Here is a 17000-nt window from a genome sequence, read left to right as displayed (position 1 = left end):
AGGACCACAAATGGGGATAATGCTCTATGCTCCAAAATAACTGCATGCTCTTCCCCAGCCGCACCACTTGGCTTACCAAACAAAGTGGCAAGTCAGGCTGTTGATGTTTCTTACAATGATTGATACAGACTTAGTCATTAAAAAACTGTGCCTTTACCAAACAGGTGGGTGCTCAGATAGGTATGTAGGTACAATCAGTACACCCCCCGGCTCAGAACAGCTTTAAATTTGTCAGGGCATGGACTCTACAAGGTGTCAAAAGCATGGGCCAGCATTCCACAGGAATTTAGGTGGGAGTAACATTCTTGATACACACGGGAAACTGTTGAGCGTGAAAACCCTGCAGCATTGCAGTTGACAGAAACCGGTGCGCCTGGCACCTACTCTCATACCCCATTCAAAGGCACACATACACAATCCATGTCTCAAGGCTTAAAAATCCTTCTTTAACCTGCCTCCACCCCTTCTACAATGATTGAAGTGGATTTAACAAGTGACATCAATAAGGGATCATAGCTTTCACCTGGATTCACCTGGTCAGTCTGTAAAAAGAGCAGGTGTTCTTAATGTTTTATATACTCATATACTGTGCCTTCAGAAAGTATCCACACCACCTGACTTATTGCACATTTTGTTGTGTTACAGCCTGAATTCTAAATGAATTACATTTCCCACCCATCTACACACAATACCCCACAATGACAAAGTAAAAACATGTTTTTATAAAATGTCAAATTTATTGAAAATGAAATATAGAAATCTCTCATTTACGTAAGCATTGGGGTAGTCATTTAAAAAGCATTTTAAACACTATTATTGCACACGAGTCCATGCAACTTGTTAATGACATTTTTACTCCTGAACTTATTTAGGCTTGCCATAACAAAGGGTTTGAATGCTTATTGACTCAAGATTAATTTGTAAATTGAATTCCACTTTTACATTATGGGGCATTGTGTGTAGGTCAAATAACACAAAATCTCAGGCTGTTAGACAATAACATTTGGGAAAAGTCAAGGGGTGTGAATACTTTCCAAAGGCAATGTAGGTAGTAACTCACCTGCTCTAGCAGCAATGAGGTGTGTGGTTCTGCCAGGGTCTTTAGAGCGGAGCAGGAGGCCCTTTCCTATCTTTGCTCCCAGGGCCTTGGCGTGGTAATTCTCCCTGGTTCTCTCCATGGGGTAATTGGTGGGGTACAGTCCAGAGAACACAATGGTGGTGCCCTCCAGGCTCCGGGCCTTCAGCTCCGGGACAATCTTCCTGATGTCAGGCATCTCTGGGCGTTCCTTCCCGAGGAAGGCGCTGTAGCGGGCGTAGTACTCTCCATGGATACGCTCCAGCACCTCTTCTAGGTAGATGAGGTGGTCATCCTTGTCCACGTCCACCTCCTCTTTCTCTTCCTCTTCCTCCTCCTCCATGCTCGGGTCCAGAGACTCCTCCCCCATGGTGACTCCTGACTGTTCACTGTTCTGGGACTCTGTCTCAGCCTCCCTCCTCTCTAAGCGCCCGTTCTCCTGCTCCGGGTCTGGAGGGAAGACAACCTCTGACCCAGATGTCTCATCTGAGGTCTCCCCTACTACCGCGGAGCTGTTCTCACCCTCCCTTCCTCCAGCCCCACCTGACGGCTCCTCTACTGCTGGCTGCTCCGCGCCTTCCTGTTTGGACTTCTTGGTCTGGCTGGACACCCCGTCCCTCTCGTTGTCTGATGAGGTGGGTTTACCCGTAAGAGAGTCAGCGTCACTGTCGCTGGACAGGTCAAAGTCCAGGTTGCTGTTGGGCTCATGGAGGTCTGGAGGAGTGGATGATGGAGGAAGAGGAGTGGAGGATGAGTTCACCCCACCCGGAAGGGGAGCTTCCTCCCCTGAGCCCAATGTCCTGCTGCCATCCTTCCCCTCTCCATTCCCCTCCGCTTTCATCTCATCTTTCACATTCATCCTGTCGCTCACCTGTGCTGCCGCGCTGGCCTCGGCTCCCTCGCCCTGACCCCGCTCCTCCTCCACAGCCTCGCCACCGTCCGGTTGAGTCCGTTCATTGGCTGCTGAACCCTGAGTGGCTGAGGGTGTTGTTGACCCCCCCCTCCCTCCATTGTTGTAGTCTTTGGCCCGTTGTTTCTTAAGACCATTACTCTGCTCCTCTGATGCAGACGACCCCCCAGATGGCCCTGTTTTAGGCCCTGTTGTCCCTGACGTTACTGCTGGTTCTGAGGCCTCTGCTGGTCGGCTGGCCTGGCTGCCTGCTAGGGTAAAACATCACAAGCTGAGAATTAGCATATTAAAACACACGCACAGACATTTTACCACTTAAAAATCACTAGACTAGAAGGTGTCTGTGAATACCTTCCATTGAAGTTGTTTTAGCAGAGGTGTAAAAGTACTTCTTAAGTAGTTTATGGTATCTGTACATCCCTACTGCCTCTCCTCTGCGGACTCACTAAACAAACATGCTTCATTTGTAACTGAATTCTGAATCTTGGAGTGCGCCCCTGGATATTCGTACATTTTAAAAACAATAACATGGTGCCGTCCGGTTTGCCTAATAAAGAATTTTTAATTATTTCTACTTTTAATACTTTAGTTCATTTAAAACCAAATACTTTAAAGACTTTTACTAAACAGTATTTTACTGGGTGACTAACTTTACTCAAGTATTTTTCTATTAAAAAAGGTACAGTTGAAGTCAGAAGTTTACATACACCTTTGCGAAATACATTTAATCCTAGTAAAAATTCCCTGTCTTAAGTCAGTTAGAATCACCACTTTATTTGCCGAATGATTTATTTCAGATTGAATTTCTTTCATCACATTCCCAGTCGGTCAGAAGTTTACATACATTCCATTAGTATTTGGTAGCATTGCCTTTAAATTGTTTAACTTGGGTCAAATGTTTCAGGTAGCCTTCCACAATAAGTTGGGTGAATTGTGGCCCATTCCCCCTGACAGAGATGGTGTAACTGAGTCAGGTTTGTAGGCCTCCTTGATCGCACACGCTTTTTTTTTTCATTTCTGCCCAAAAATGTTATATAGGATTGAGGTCAGGGCTTTGTGATGGCCAGTCCAATACCTTGACTTTGTAATTAAGCCGTTTTGCCACAACTTTGGAAGTATGCTTGGGGTCATTGTCCATTTGGAAGACCCATTTGCGACCAAGCTTTAACTTCCTGACTGATGTCTTGAGATATTGCTTCAATATATTCACATAATTTCCCTCCTCATAATGCTATCTATTTTGTGAAGTGCACCAGCCCCTCCTGCAGCAAAAGAACCCCACAACATGATGCTGCCACTCCCGTGCTTCACTGTTGGGATGGTGTTCTTCAGCTTGCAAGCCTCCCCCTATTTCCACCAAACATAATGATGGCCATTATGGCCAAACAGTTCAATTTTTATTTCATCAGACCAGAGGACATTTCTCCAAAAAGTACGATCTTTGTCCCCATATGCAGTTGCAAACCCTTAGTTTGGCTTTTTTTAATGATGGTTTTGGAGCAGTGGCTTCTTCCTTGCTGAGCTGCCTTTCAGGTTATGTCGATATAGGACTTGTTTTACTGTGGATATAGATACTTTGTACCGGTTTCCTCCAGCATTTTCACACGGTTGTTGATTTGTACTTTTCGCACCAAAGTACATTCATCTCTAGGAGATGGAACGTGTCTCCTTCCTGAGCGGTATGATGGCTGCGTGGTCCCATGATGTTTATACTTGCGTACTATTGTTTGTAAAGATGAACGTGGTACATTTAGGCATTTGGAAATTGCTCCCAAGGATGAACCAGACTTGTGGAAGGCTACAATTTTTTTTCTGAGGTCTGATTTCTTTTGATTTTCCCATGATGTCAAGCAAATAGGCACAGAGTTTGAAGGTAGGCCTTGAAATACATCCACAGGTACACCTCCAATTGACTCAAATGATGTCAATTAGCCTATCAGAAGCTTCTTAAGCCATGACATAATATTCTGGAGTTTTCAAAGCTGTTTAAAAAAGGCACAGTCAACTTAGTGTATGTAAACTTCTGACCTACTGGAATTGTGATACAGTGAATTATGAGTTAAATAATCTGTCTGTAAACAATTGTTGGAAAAAATGACGTGTCATGCACAAAGTAGATGTTAACAAACTATAGTTTTGTCGGTTAGGACAAGAAACAAGGCAGTTAACCCACTGTTCCTAGGCCGTCATTGAAAATAAGAATTTGTTCTTAACTGACTTGCCTAGTAAAATAAAGGTAAAAAAAATATTTAAAAAATGTGTGGAGTGGTTGAAAAACGAGTTTCAATGACTCCAACCTAAGTGCATGTAAACTTCTGACTTCAACTGGATCTTTACTTTTACTTATGACAATTTGGGTTCTTTTTCCCCAACACTGTGTTTAAGGAGGTGTAACTGAACGAAGGCAAATTGACCTGTGGCCACTGAGGCATTAAACCACAGCATTGAGAACATTATATGCATCAAAACTATGGTTAAAGTGCATGCCTCAAGACAATGTTCTCCAAAGCACTTTATCCTCTCAGTAAATCTACTCACTATTTTGAAAACATAAATATGCCCATCACTGGGTCTGGCAGCAGAAACTAGTAAATTATAATACATTATTTATATGAACAGCATAGAATGAAATAGATGTAAAAATCTGGCTTCTCTACAGCCTCTGCGTGATGAATTTTCAGCGTGGGGAGTCAGGGTGGTGACAGACCATGGGTGGGGACAGGCACCTCATTACGGAGCTCAGTTCACAATACATGTAGGCCCATCATGGTAACTTTTTCATTTTGTGCTACAGTAATATAAAAGGCCAAATGCACATCTACATCTGGCTTACAAGGGTGAACTTGTTTTAACAAAAAAAAATGTATTGGAAAGATCATAAATATTTTTTTTAATCTTTGCTTTAAAATCAGAGCAGCCAATAGAACTCAGTTAAACAGTTATTTATTCAGACCCATAAAAATTTCAATAAATATTTGTGAAGAGAAGTGAAAGCCTTCTGCATCCAAATCTCATTCGATATTATTCAAGGATATCATTAGAATGACAAAGGACAAAGAAACCGATTTAATTTCATTTGAATGCGAGGAAGGAATGAAGCAAGGAGAGAGGCTAATAACATTAGGGGAAATACCATGAAAAGGTATATGCCTCAGCTGGCTACTTATACAAATAGGACCTATTATACTGGCAAATTAAAACAACATTTGCTTGCCTATAGTTGTAACTTTGTAGGCCGCATGTGTTGCACCAGAATCACGTGTTCTCTTCCTGCTTTATCATGGTTAGAACAATGTGCATAATTCCAGTACGTATAATAGAATACAGTTCACACTAAAAAAAAGATTAGCTTACTGGAGCTAGTTTCGTTTATTTACCCAAGCAAGCTACATCTATGGGCGTATGTTTTTCTGTCATGCATAATGTGAAGTAGCCTGTCATATACTGTACACTCACGTGTTTTTATTTGCCACCAAATACAACAGGTATTTAAGTTAAGAAAATATTTGCAAAATAAACAAAATAAAAAGGTGAATGGGCAAGAAAAAAGATTTGTGCCTTTGAACGGGGTATGGTAATAGGTGCCAGGCGCACTGGCTTTTATCAAGAACTGCTAAGCTACTGGGTTTTTCACAACAGTTTACTGTGTTTAAAGAATGCTCCAACAACCAAAGGACATCCAGCCAATTGACAACTGTGGGAAGCATTGGAGTCAACATGGGCCAGCATCCCTGTGGAACGCTTGACACATTGTCGAGTCCATGCCCAGATGAATTGAGGCTATTCTGAGGGCAAAAGGGGGTGCAACTCAATATTAGAAAGGTGTTCCTAATGTTTAGTATAGTGTGTACACACAAACTGAACGAAAAATAAACGCAATTTCAACGATCTACAGTTCATATAATGAAATCATTCAATTTAAATAAATAAATTAGGCGCCAATCTATGGATTTCACATGACTGAGCATGGGTGTAACCATGGGTGGGCACAGGCACAACCACTTGGGAGTCAAGCCCACCCACTGGGAAGCCAATTAATTATTTTTATCCACAAAAGAGTTTTATTAGACAGAAATACTCCTCAGTTTAATCAGCTGTCCGGGTGACTGGTCTCAGACGATCCCACAGGTGAATAAGTCAGATGTGGAGGTCCTGGGCTGGCATGGTTGGACATACTGACAAAATCTGTTTGGATTTTAGCACCCTTTGCCTTGATGACAAACATTGGAGACAGCTTATGGTAGCGAAATAGACATTAAATTCTCCGGCAACAGCTCTGGTGGACATTCCTGTAGTCAGCATGCCAATTGCATGCTCCCTCAAATTGAGTCATCTGTGGCATTGTGTTGTGTGACAAATTTAGCCTTTTATTGCCCCCAGCATTAGGTGCACCTGTGCTATGATCATGCTGGTTAGTCAGCATCTTGATATGCCAAAACTGTCAGGTGCAAGGATTATCTTGGCAAAGCAGAACAATTTTAGACAAATACGTTTCTTTTTGCATGTGTAAAATTTGTACACAATTGCATTTTATTGACAGCAATTAGAATGCACCGAGATACCATGACAAGATCCTGAAGCCCATTGTCATGTCATTCATCCCCAACCATCACCTCATGTTTCAGCATGATAATGTCTCAAGGATCTGTACACAATTCCTGGAAGCTGAAAATGTCCCAGTTCTTCCATGGCCTGCATACTCGGCCTTGTCACCCATTAAGCATGTTTGGGATGCTCTCGATCAACACATACAAAAGCGTGTTCCAGTTCCCGCCAATATGCAGCAACTTTGCACAGCCATTGAAGAGTGGAACAACATTCCAAAGGCCACAATCAAGAGCCTGAACAACTCTATATAAAAGGAGATGTGTTGCGCTGCATGAGGCAAATGGTGGTAACACAAGATACTGACTGCTTCTGATCCACGCCCCTACTTTTTTAAATTTTATTTAAAAAGGTATCAGTGACCAACATATGGATATCTGTGTTCCTAGCCATGTGAAAATAATAGATTAGGGTTATGGAATGGATTTATTTAATTTGACTGGTTCCTTATATGAACTAAGTCAGTAAAATCTTTGACATTGTTGGAAATTGCATTCATAATTTTGTTCAGTGTCTGAAAATGTTTTGGAAGAGTTTGTAAAGTTTTCCTCTTATTCACCAACAGTCACAATGTGTCCTGTTGAGAGGTTCAAGAACATTCTTGTGAACAAAACCGATTAAAAAGTTTTAGTGTGATGCTGCATCATGAAGAGGAGTTGTGGCTGACAGTTCACTGTGATCTAATTTGGCTTTGTATGAATCATTTAACCCTCGCTACGCAGAGCTGCATTCTGTCAGTCGTAAGACTGGAAGGTGCCATTGGAAAGTGCCACATTTTAGGAGTTTGTTTCATCAGCTAAAGCTGTAATTATACTGATATAAAAATCTATGTTGGAATAAGAAGATTAAAACAAGATATTATTGCTGCAGAATTAATTGCACTTTTTCTGTTGTCATAAACAAAGTCAATGGCCCGTGAAAGATTAATCACAGGAAGTTTTACCAAGTATATCCAAACAGTTTGTTCTTTTCATTATCGACATTCCACAGCTAATTGCTCTGTATTTATTTTAATTTAGTGAACCTTGATAAACAATCCTTTAAAGAGAAACATCTCATTTAGGCCCTCAGCGACGCGTTAAATACCACAACAACTTAACGAATTCCTCTCTCTGCATCGGGGTTCCTGCTGATGCAGAACTTGTTGGTGTGACGAGAGAAAGAGGGGACAAAAGGAGCCTGAAGAGTGACTTGTATCTGGTTCATCCTGAGATTCTGAAGTAATCCGTCCCAATAAACCAGTGGAAGTCATTTCTATGTCTAAACTTTCTTTCAACTGCTTTGTTTCCATAGAGCCCAACCCTGCTCCTGGATGGGTGAGGTCCCTGCCAACCCAGTCGGTCAGTGAACCCCCCCCCCCCACCTCTCAACCAGGACCCTCGAGGTCCTCCAGAGGAGAATCAGCGATGTACCAGGCGGTGGCCTTCCGAGCGGGCAGCACGGAGAAAGAGTTCACGCCCTTCAATTTTCCCCCGGAGAACCAGCGGGAGGTGGTAACTAAGGGTGTGTTCAGTTTTCATCAACGTGGGCGGGACCAGGTACCATAAAATCAACAGAATCAAGAATTCCTGTGTTCATTTCGATAATCAATAGTCCATAATCAGAAGTCTTTGGGTGCAAGATTTAAAAGACAAATCGGTGCATAGGTCTTGCTGCTTCTAAAGAGCATTATAAAACTTGGGAGTATTTTAGCTCATTGAACGAAATCATGGAGGTGTGTGATGACTACGACGACGGGCGCCAGGAGTACTTCTTCGACTCTACTCTTCTGGAAAGGCGTTCCACCAGATCTTAGAACATTGCTACAGGGACTTGTTTCCATTCAGTCACAAGAGCATCAGTGAGGTCGGGCACTGATGTTGGGCAATAAAGCCTGGCTTGCAGTCAGATTCAATTCATCCAAAGGGTGTTCAATGGGGTTGAGGTCAGGGCACTGTGCAGGCCAGTCAAGTTCTTCCACACCGATCTCGCAAACCATTTCTGTATGGACCCCCCTTTGTGCATGGGGGCATTGTCTTGCTGAAACAGTAAAGGGCCATCCCCAAACTGCTGCCACAAAGTTGGAAGCACAGAATCGTCTTTAATGTCATTGTATGCTGTGGCGTTAAGATTTCCCTTCACTGGAACTAAGGGGCCTAGACCGAACCATTAAAAAGAGCCCTAGACCATTATTCCTCCACCACTAAACTTTACAGTTGGCACTATGCATTGTGGCAGGTAACGTTCTCCTGGCATCCACCAAACCCAGATTCATCCGTCAGACTGCCAGATGGTGAAGCGTGATTCATCACGCCAGAGAACACGTTTCTAGAGTTCAATGGCGGCGAGCTTTACACCAGTCCAGCTGACACTTGGCGTTGCGCATGGTGATTTTAGGCTTGTGTGCGGCTGCTTGGCCATGGAAACCCATTTCATGAAGCTCCCGACCGACAGTTATTGTGCGGACGTTACTTCCAGAGAAAGTTTGGAACTTGGTCGTGAGTGTGGACAGACGATTTTTAAGCTCTACGCGCTTCAGCACTACCGTTCTGTGAGCTTGTGTGGCCTACCACTTCGCGGCTGAGCCGTTGTTGCTCCTAGACGTTGCCACTTTACAATAGCAACACTTACAGTTGACCGGCACAGCTCTTGCAGGTGCAGAAATTTGACAAACTGACTTGTTGGAAAGGTGGCATCCTATGATGGTACCACGTTGAAAGTCAATGAGCTCTTCAGTAAGGCCATTCCACTGCCAATGTTTTCCTATGGAGATTGCATGGCAGTGTGATCAATCTTATGCACCTGTCCGCAACAGTGTGGCTGAAATAGCTGAATCCGCTAATTTGAAGGGCTGTCCATATACTTTTGTATATATAGTGTATTTATATGCTTTAGAATGACACTTCCTGTTTTGGCGGAAAATAACAGGTTATCAAAGGAGAAAAGTGATTTATTCTTCTCGGGATGGAACATTTGTAAAATACCAAGAAAATATTAAACCCTAGTCCATGTGATGTGACGGAAATCAGCAGCACTTCCCTAATTGATCTAACAGCCTGTGTGCGTGTGTGTTATTCTCCAGGGAGCCCAGAGAAGCACTCTCCGTCCTTTGTGGCTTGTCCGGTTTATCTCTACTGCTAATCAAAAAAATCTCTATACAGATCTCCTCTATGAGAGGCTCTGTGAGAAAAGAACCCAATGCCTTCCCTACTCCCTCCTGAGACTAAGATGGTAATCACGGTTCAGATGAACCCATCTCATTATGGCTACCCAGGCTTGGTGCTTGAGTATGAATACAGTGTTGATGATTAGGTGTTAAGGCCTGTCGCTCCAATTCCTTCTTTAGAACAGATCAGATTGATTAATTCAGAGAGTTGATAAAAAAGTATTTGGATTCTGCTCAACCCTGGCCTTTGGGTATGATCATTTTCCTGGCTATTCTCATGGTTCTAAAAAGGTAGAGTTTAACAGCATTCTCACAGAAAGATCGCTAAGTGTTCCCCTGTCACCTCCATGCCTTCTCCCTCTCGCCTCTGTGCTGAGAGGATCATAACTTAACTCCCTCACCTTCCTGCCACCCCATCTATTGGGATCATAACAGTTACGTATCACAAACATTTTCTTAAAAGCTTCACCCTCCCACTGCAGCCTGCCACACAGGAAAGTGGTGCATCGGTTGATGCAAATTAAATCAAAACAGTGAGACGCGATGAGGGGTACCTTGTGGCCAAAACTCCATTTGCAGCCAGAGAACCCGGATGAGTTCACATTCCTTAAGTGCTCATCAAACCACTTCCTCCTCTTCCTCTCTGAACTTGGTCACCAGAGGGTTTTTAAGTTTGGAGTGACAAAGCACCAAATGCCCTTATAAGGATTGTTTCAATAGATCACTGTGCTTTATAATTTATTGACCAGTTCACAACAAATGTCCACCGTTCGGTTAAGCTGATTGTCTTCCGACCTTGTATACCGTACCTTTCCTTCCCTGCTGAGCCTCTTTAGACCCGGCCGGGGCATTGATGTCTCCTGTCCCCTTGAAGTAGATGTATTTCTTCACAGTGATCAGGTTGGGAGCAAACTTCCACACGTCCTCCCGGTCATCTATAATACATACCATCGAGTCCCCACATGGGAACAGATTCCTGAGGGGTAGAGATAAAGAGAGTGCGAGAGATTAGAGAGAGAGTGGGAGCACGAGAGAGTGTAGAGAGACAGAAAGAAAGAGTTACATCCAAGTTAAACTGGCAGTAACAGAGCAAAATGTTAGGCTCTCGCTCTACCATTATCCAGTCCTAGGCTACATCCCAAATGGTAGCCTATAACCTATGGGTTTTGGTCAAAAGTAATTTTAAGGGAATAGGCTGCCATTTGTGAAGGACTACCTACCCCTCCAGGTTAGAAGTGAATTCTGGCTCTCACTCTTACCAATAATTATCTGAACATCATAACTATACAACCACAGTTTCTACCATTAGGACTTTGAGGATGTTGTTCTAAAAGGCTTCCTATAACAGGAGTCACTGATTAGAAGAAATGCTGCATGGCGATGGGCTATTCCCTCTGCTCATCTATAGCACAGTCATGCTAGAGCTGGATGGCTCAGTTTTATAGCGCTGTATTGTCTGTGGGGACAACCAAGTGACTTCAGATGACTTGACTGCTGCCAGGTTTTAATCAACACTAATTCCCTCAGTTGAATTCTTCAGCGGTAGTGGCTGAGCGGAAATCAGTTTCTCCCAATTCCACAGATCTTCCTTGAGTGAATGCCTTTTCTCCAAAGTGTCAAAATTAAAAGATAACATATCAGCTATGTCCTTTTCATATTGGAAAGAGTCTTCTTAAAATGTCCTAGCTGAAATCGCTATTAGTATGTGTGTCAAAGTGTGCTGCGTGGACTTCAAAGCCGTATGTGCTAGCAGCTCTGCCAGACAGAGAGCCAGGTCTGACCTCAGGTTCCCTGTCTTGGAGAAGGGGTCGATGCATTCGTCTCTAGACAGGATCCTGTGGGAAAACAGCTTCATCTCAGGGTCCAGGAAGCCTGCAAAGTTAGACACACCAGAAGAGCATCTTTAAAATGGACTCAAATATATATATATAAATAAAAGAGAGAGAGACAGAGAGAGCTTGGTTAGTGTGGCAGGGGGTTTGGTTCCGCACGCTGGGCCGCAGCAGAGAGCAGACTCGACTGCATTAAACATCCTATTTAAAAGAGCTCCGTGGAAAAGCAGGATATATTCAGAAAAGTGAAGGTGCCGTTTTGCCAAACAGCCAATTTCCATTACTCCCTGGCCATCTGGAGCTACACTGAGTAGCATTCCAACAACAAAGCTTTTGAGTCAATTTAGAGCCAAATCTCATGTTGTTTTGCTACACAAGTTCTTCAATTTAATCTCAAATGAAATTGCTTGGCATCGGTGTGTGTGTGTGTGTGTGAGATGGAGGGTCCCTGTATACTCAGTGGGCTCATTAAAACATCAAGGCTTTGAGATGAGAACTAAAATGCAGGCTGGGTCTTATCAGTTCCTCTTTAGAAGTTGTACAATAATACGTGTCTGGAGGAGCAACAAAGACGGGCTTTGATGGAGCATCTACACCCCCACTGCACAACAAACACCTCGCTACCTGTTTGCTATTAAACCACAGAGAAGAGAGAACACAGGTGGGCAGGCGTCTACTAAAGCACAACAACAAACCCATCTACCTGGAGAAACAGATGCACAGTGACCTCCATGCGCCACAGACTAATTACTACATTCATTATTCATTCACTTCCAACGATCAGCATAGGCATTCATGATAGAATAACATCTAATTGATAGCGAAAGATCCTCTCCAAACTTTTGACAGGCCAAAGTTCATCTCTCCAACCCAAATGCAGATAATTTGATTCATAAAAAGCTCAAACGGTGCATTATAATTTACTGTCAAGTGAGACTGATCTGAGCCGAGCTGTTGGGAAACCTACTATAGTAGAGCCCTGTTTTTAATTGTGAGACTCCAGAGTTACCCGCAGGACCCGACAGAAGTGTTCTGCATGGTCGGAATGGTCCATGCTGCGGGCGGTCAGAAAGACCACTTATTTCATAACGGACGTTCCACCGTTTTCAATGCGGCATGAATCGTTATAAAACCACGTATTACACGAATCGCTCGGTCATTCTGGCCGCTTGTGTCCCTCTCCTCGCCTCTAACTGGGGCGTGGTTACACCACCGGCTCGCGCGCCTGCTCCAAACAGTGGCGGCAAAAACAATTATCCGATAAGAAAGGAATTATGAAACCAATTATCAGCTTGCAGTTCTCACTGGAAAGTCTGTCGTCGTTTTGTAAAGGTAAGGAAATAATGGCTAATATGATTGATGACTTTTGTGACTTTGTCTGGGCTACTTCAAATGTGTTTGTTTACACGGAAGTGTTTTAATAAAACTACTTTATTCCAAACATGTAAATAGCTTACGAAATCACACATTTATTGCAAATTCGAAATGAGTAAGACGGTAGATGTGTAAGTTTAACATTGCAGGACAGTGGGCAGGAGCTGGATGAGATCTGGCTGGAGCAGGTGGGATGTATCCGAAACAACCTGCGGAGGCAGGCGGTCACGGTACGAAATACCACGGGAGCGGACGGGCGCGGTACCAAAACATCTGTCCCACGTAAACCTCCACACTACAGTGTCTGACTTTCCCTCGCTGATTTTCGCCGACAGGTCGGCCAGGGGTGGAAAAAGAAACCCAATAGTCATACTTGAGTAAAAATAAAAATACCCTAATAGAAAAAGTAAAGGTCACCCATAAAATAATATTTGAGTAAAAGTATTTGGTTTTAAATATACTTAAGTATCAAAAGTATAAACCATTTCAAATTCCTTATATTAAGCAAACCAGATGGCACGATGTTGGGTCACACCAACATAATTTACAAACGAAGCATTTGTGTTTAGTGAATCCGCCAGATCAGGTAGTAGGGATGACATGACCAAGGATGTTCTCTTGATAAGTGTGTAAATTGGATCATTTTCCTGTAAAGCGAGCCATTCAAAATGTAACAATTACTTTTGGGTGTCAGGGAAAATGTATGGAGTAAAAAGTACATTATTTTCTTTAGGAACGTAGTGAAGTAAAAGTTGTCAAATAAAAAGAGTAAAGCTTGTTAGGCTTACCACTGGAACACACCCAAATAAATCATTTACACAAAGTCAGCTCAGACAGATCCAGCTCAGAAGACGTTTGTATGCAACAAATGTTAGTGCATTGAATCGTATCGCACTGATTCGTTCTTCGAATCAAACCAAATCGTTCTTGTATCTAGATAGATATTTAAATCGTCTCGAAACCGAAAGATAAACCTCCCTACTATATAGACGATAAATATGTGACACAGCCCCAGAGAATCCGAGTACCGAATGAACCTGTCACACAAACTGAAGGTAAATGCTCCCCTCTAGTGGCTACTCCGACTTCAAACTCAGGATTTGCCTCTACAATGCTGAGATCAATCATAGTGAGACATGTCTGTTAGTCTTGTTAGGTGACTAACTTCTCAATCCGGGCAGTGTATAGACAAACATTTAAAAAAATAAAACAATTCTCACCTATAATACAGACAGCATTCAAGCATTAAGTCTAGATCTATATTTACGTAGTGATTTTAGAGGATGTAGGCCAGGTGGGTTGACTGCCTTGCTCAGGGGCAGAACGACAGATTTTTACCTTGTCAGCTCGGGGATTAGATTCAAAGATGTTTGGTTAAATACAGAAGACACATTTCAGTTGAACGCACTCAGTTGTACAACTGAGTAGGTATCCCTCTCTCCTAGATGATTGTGTGTTTAAATTAATCTGCCATTTAGACTCTGTGCTCTCACACACTTTTGGCATTTACGTGACGGTTGTTTTTTTTGCACTTTTGATACTTTTTGCATTACTTATTATACATCTAATTATATAGTGATTCAATGTAGGCGTAATTATCAGAGAATGTTAAATACCTGCTAGTGTTTGTGTGTGTACTTACCTGCGATGGTGTGTGCATAGAGGCGGCTTCCGAAGGTGAAGACGTGCAGCTCGTAGAGCTTGGCGATCTTCTCCAGGAAGTCTTTGCAGTGCGGACGCAGTCGCGTGTGTAACATGGGCTCCCCCCGCCCCAGCTGGAAATGGAAGATTCCCTGTGGAACAAGAGCAGAGGGATGGGCAGAACCGTTAAGGTTTTGTTCTAGCTACAAAACCACCAGTGGTTTATTATAGACTATTTAATACCAAACCCTCAGCAAAGCCTGGGACATAGAAATACCAAACAACCTATTTTTCATAGGCCAGAGAAAAGGATTTCAGATACACATACCTTGTTGGACATGAGCTGGCAGTGATGCTCGGTGGTGTGGATCAGGGTCTGGTCCAGATCAACCATCAGAACCAGCTTCTTGTTCCTGTGGAGTCTCTGCTGGTCCTCTCTGCCCAGCTGCTCTGCTTGCTGTGTGGGGGACAAATCACAGACCCGGCATTCATAAAAAGGGGGCCCACGAATTCAACAAACCTGTCTCTATTAAATTGAAAAGTTGCATTCCAACAACACAGAGGTATTTCTACAAGGTCACATTATCGTCAGAGGAAACATCTTCTAGTACCATGACACCCCCGAACCTCACCTCAGAGCTGACCATCAACTCAGGGACACTGTGCACCATGGAAACATTTGCCGTGGAGATGAGAGCCTGCTGCCTCCCATTATTGGTCTGCATCCTGAGAGAGAAAGAGAGGATCCACTTAGCAACGCATCCTCAATGGATAAGAGGTAACCTACAACTAAAGAGTTAGGCCCATTTGTTAAAATGTTTTGAATATGCCAATTGAAATTCTAGCATGGAATAACTTTGTGTTTGTTTGTGTGTGTGTGTACACTTACTGTGTGAGGTCCTGGCCACATTCAGCACACAGGCCCTTCATCACAATGGGATGGCTGCATTCTTCTACTTTTACAACCACAACACTGGAAGAGAAGATGCACTTGAGACCGCAGCATAATAGTTTCTCCCTTAAAATCCTTAAGAGTTTATAGACGCACCCGTGGAAAGTGGCCGAGCTACAGCGCTGTCGGTCAGACCAGGAGACGTACGCAGCGTACGAACGGTTTGGCCGACTAACTAATACACCACTATGAAAAGATGACGCTCACCAACATGATGGTGTTCTCCATTTTGCTCTACAGCCCTCACAAGTGTCACAGGTTGTGCCAACAAAGGGGTTAAATAGGTGTAGTCATAAAGGCCAGATTCAATAAATAAATAAAAAAAGTACCCCTTTTTCTCCCCAATTTCGTGCTATCCAATTGTTTTAATAGCTACTATCTTATCTCATCACTACAACTCCCGTACGGGCTCGGGAGAGACGAAGGTTGAAAGTCACGCGTCCTCCGATCTGTATTGATGCAGTGCCTTGCCTCACTCGGGAGGCCAGTATGACCATCTTCAAACAATTCCATATGTCAGCTTAGTAACTCAGATTTTTATGGGCGGTTTCCCGGACAGAGTTTAATTTAAATCAGATTAACGATGTGCACATGGTGCTGACCTGAGGATGCTTCAAAAACCAGGACAGTAATACATAAGCATTGTGTGGAATTGGAGCACGTCACCTAAACAATGGACGAGGTAAAAGAAAATGTCAAAATTTCAGTGACTTTGAAAAAAAAAAAAGAATTGTGGCAAACTACCCAATTATTGAGAACAAACTGCATGATACAGCAACAGAACACAAGAAAAAGAATGCCTGGACTACCATTTGTAATGAATTCAACACAAATTAAAAAGTACACTACAACAACTTCAGGTAAGATACTGGATTTACTGTTGGCCCACTTTCACAAATCTGAGACAACACAGTGGGGCCTGAATGCAGGTGTGACAGAAATGTAACAAACAATATCATACAGAAATATTCATATCATTTCTATAACATCTTGTCTTCCTAAGGTCCTATGGAAAAACAAAATTCTACTTCAACAATACAAATGCTGCTGCTCGTAGGGAGCATTTCAAGACTGGTGGCGGGCCCCCGGTAAGACAAGGGAGGTAGGTCGCCTAGTGGTTAGTTTTGGGCCAGTAACTGAAAGGTTGCTGGATCGAATCCCCGAGCTGACAAGGTAAAAATCCACTGTTCGCCAGTAGGCCGTCATTGTAAATAATAACTTGTTCTTAATTAACTGCCTCGTTAAATAAAAGGTTCAATTTAAAAAAAGAAGACCAAAGACAGATGAGCTGGGGGACTTGTTGACCGGGATCATAGTAAGTCAGCGATGATGACAAATTTGGTCAGATGGGGGACTGTTCCAATCCTCATTTTGTAAGACACATTCATTCAACATGTGCCATCCCGGCACTGTAGGGAATATGTAATGTCAGTCATCTCTTGCACTCCCATAATAAAAATGTAACA

At 43.0% G+C, this 17000-nt stretch overlaps 1 protein-coding gene across 4 annotated transcripts in view; it reads right to left on the bottom strand.

The window, feature by feature from the left end:
* LOC135552081 (RNA polymerase II subunit A C-terminal domain phosphatase-like) overlaps positions 1-17000 on the bottom strand; it is a 124345-nt gene that overhangs the window by 104190 nt on the left and 3155 nt on the right. For 3 of the 4 annotated variants that reach the window (XM_064983470.1, XM_064983473.1, XM_064983471.1), the window contains 7 exons: positions 15472-15555; positions 15215-15308; positions 14911-15039; positions 14584-14734; positions 11517-11607; positions 10545-10711; positions 1061-2236 (listed from right to left, as the gene is read on the bottom strand). In XM_064983470.1, the coding sequence (XP_064839542.1) occupies positions 1061-2236; positions 10545-10711; positions 11517-11607; positions 14584-14734; positions 14911-15039; positions 15215-15308; positions 15472-15555 (1892 nt within the window). The remainder of the gene's footprint in view (positions 1-1060; positions 2237-10544; positions 10712-11516; positions 11608-14583; positions 14735-14910; positions 15040-15214; positions 15309-15471; positions 15556-17000) is intronic. The other variant, XM_064983472.1, reaches the window with a different exon arrangement.

Source organism: Oncorhynchus masou, chromosome 13 (genome assembly GCF_036934945.1).
Source record: "Oncorhynchus masou masou isolate Uvic2021 chromosome 13, UVic_Omas_1.1, whole genome shotgun sequence".
NCBI classification, from domain to species: Eukaryota; Metazoa; Chordata; class Actinopteri; order Salmoniformes; family Salmonidae; genus Oncorhynchus; species Oncorhynchus masou.
Note: the sequence above shows the minus strand (reverse complement) of the source record. Positions and strands in the feature narration are given on the sequence as shown.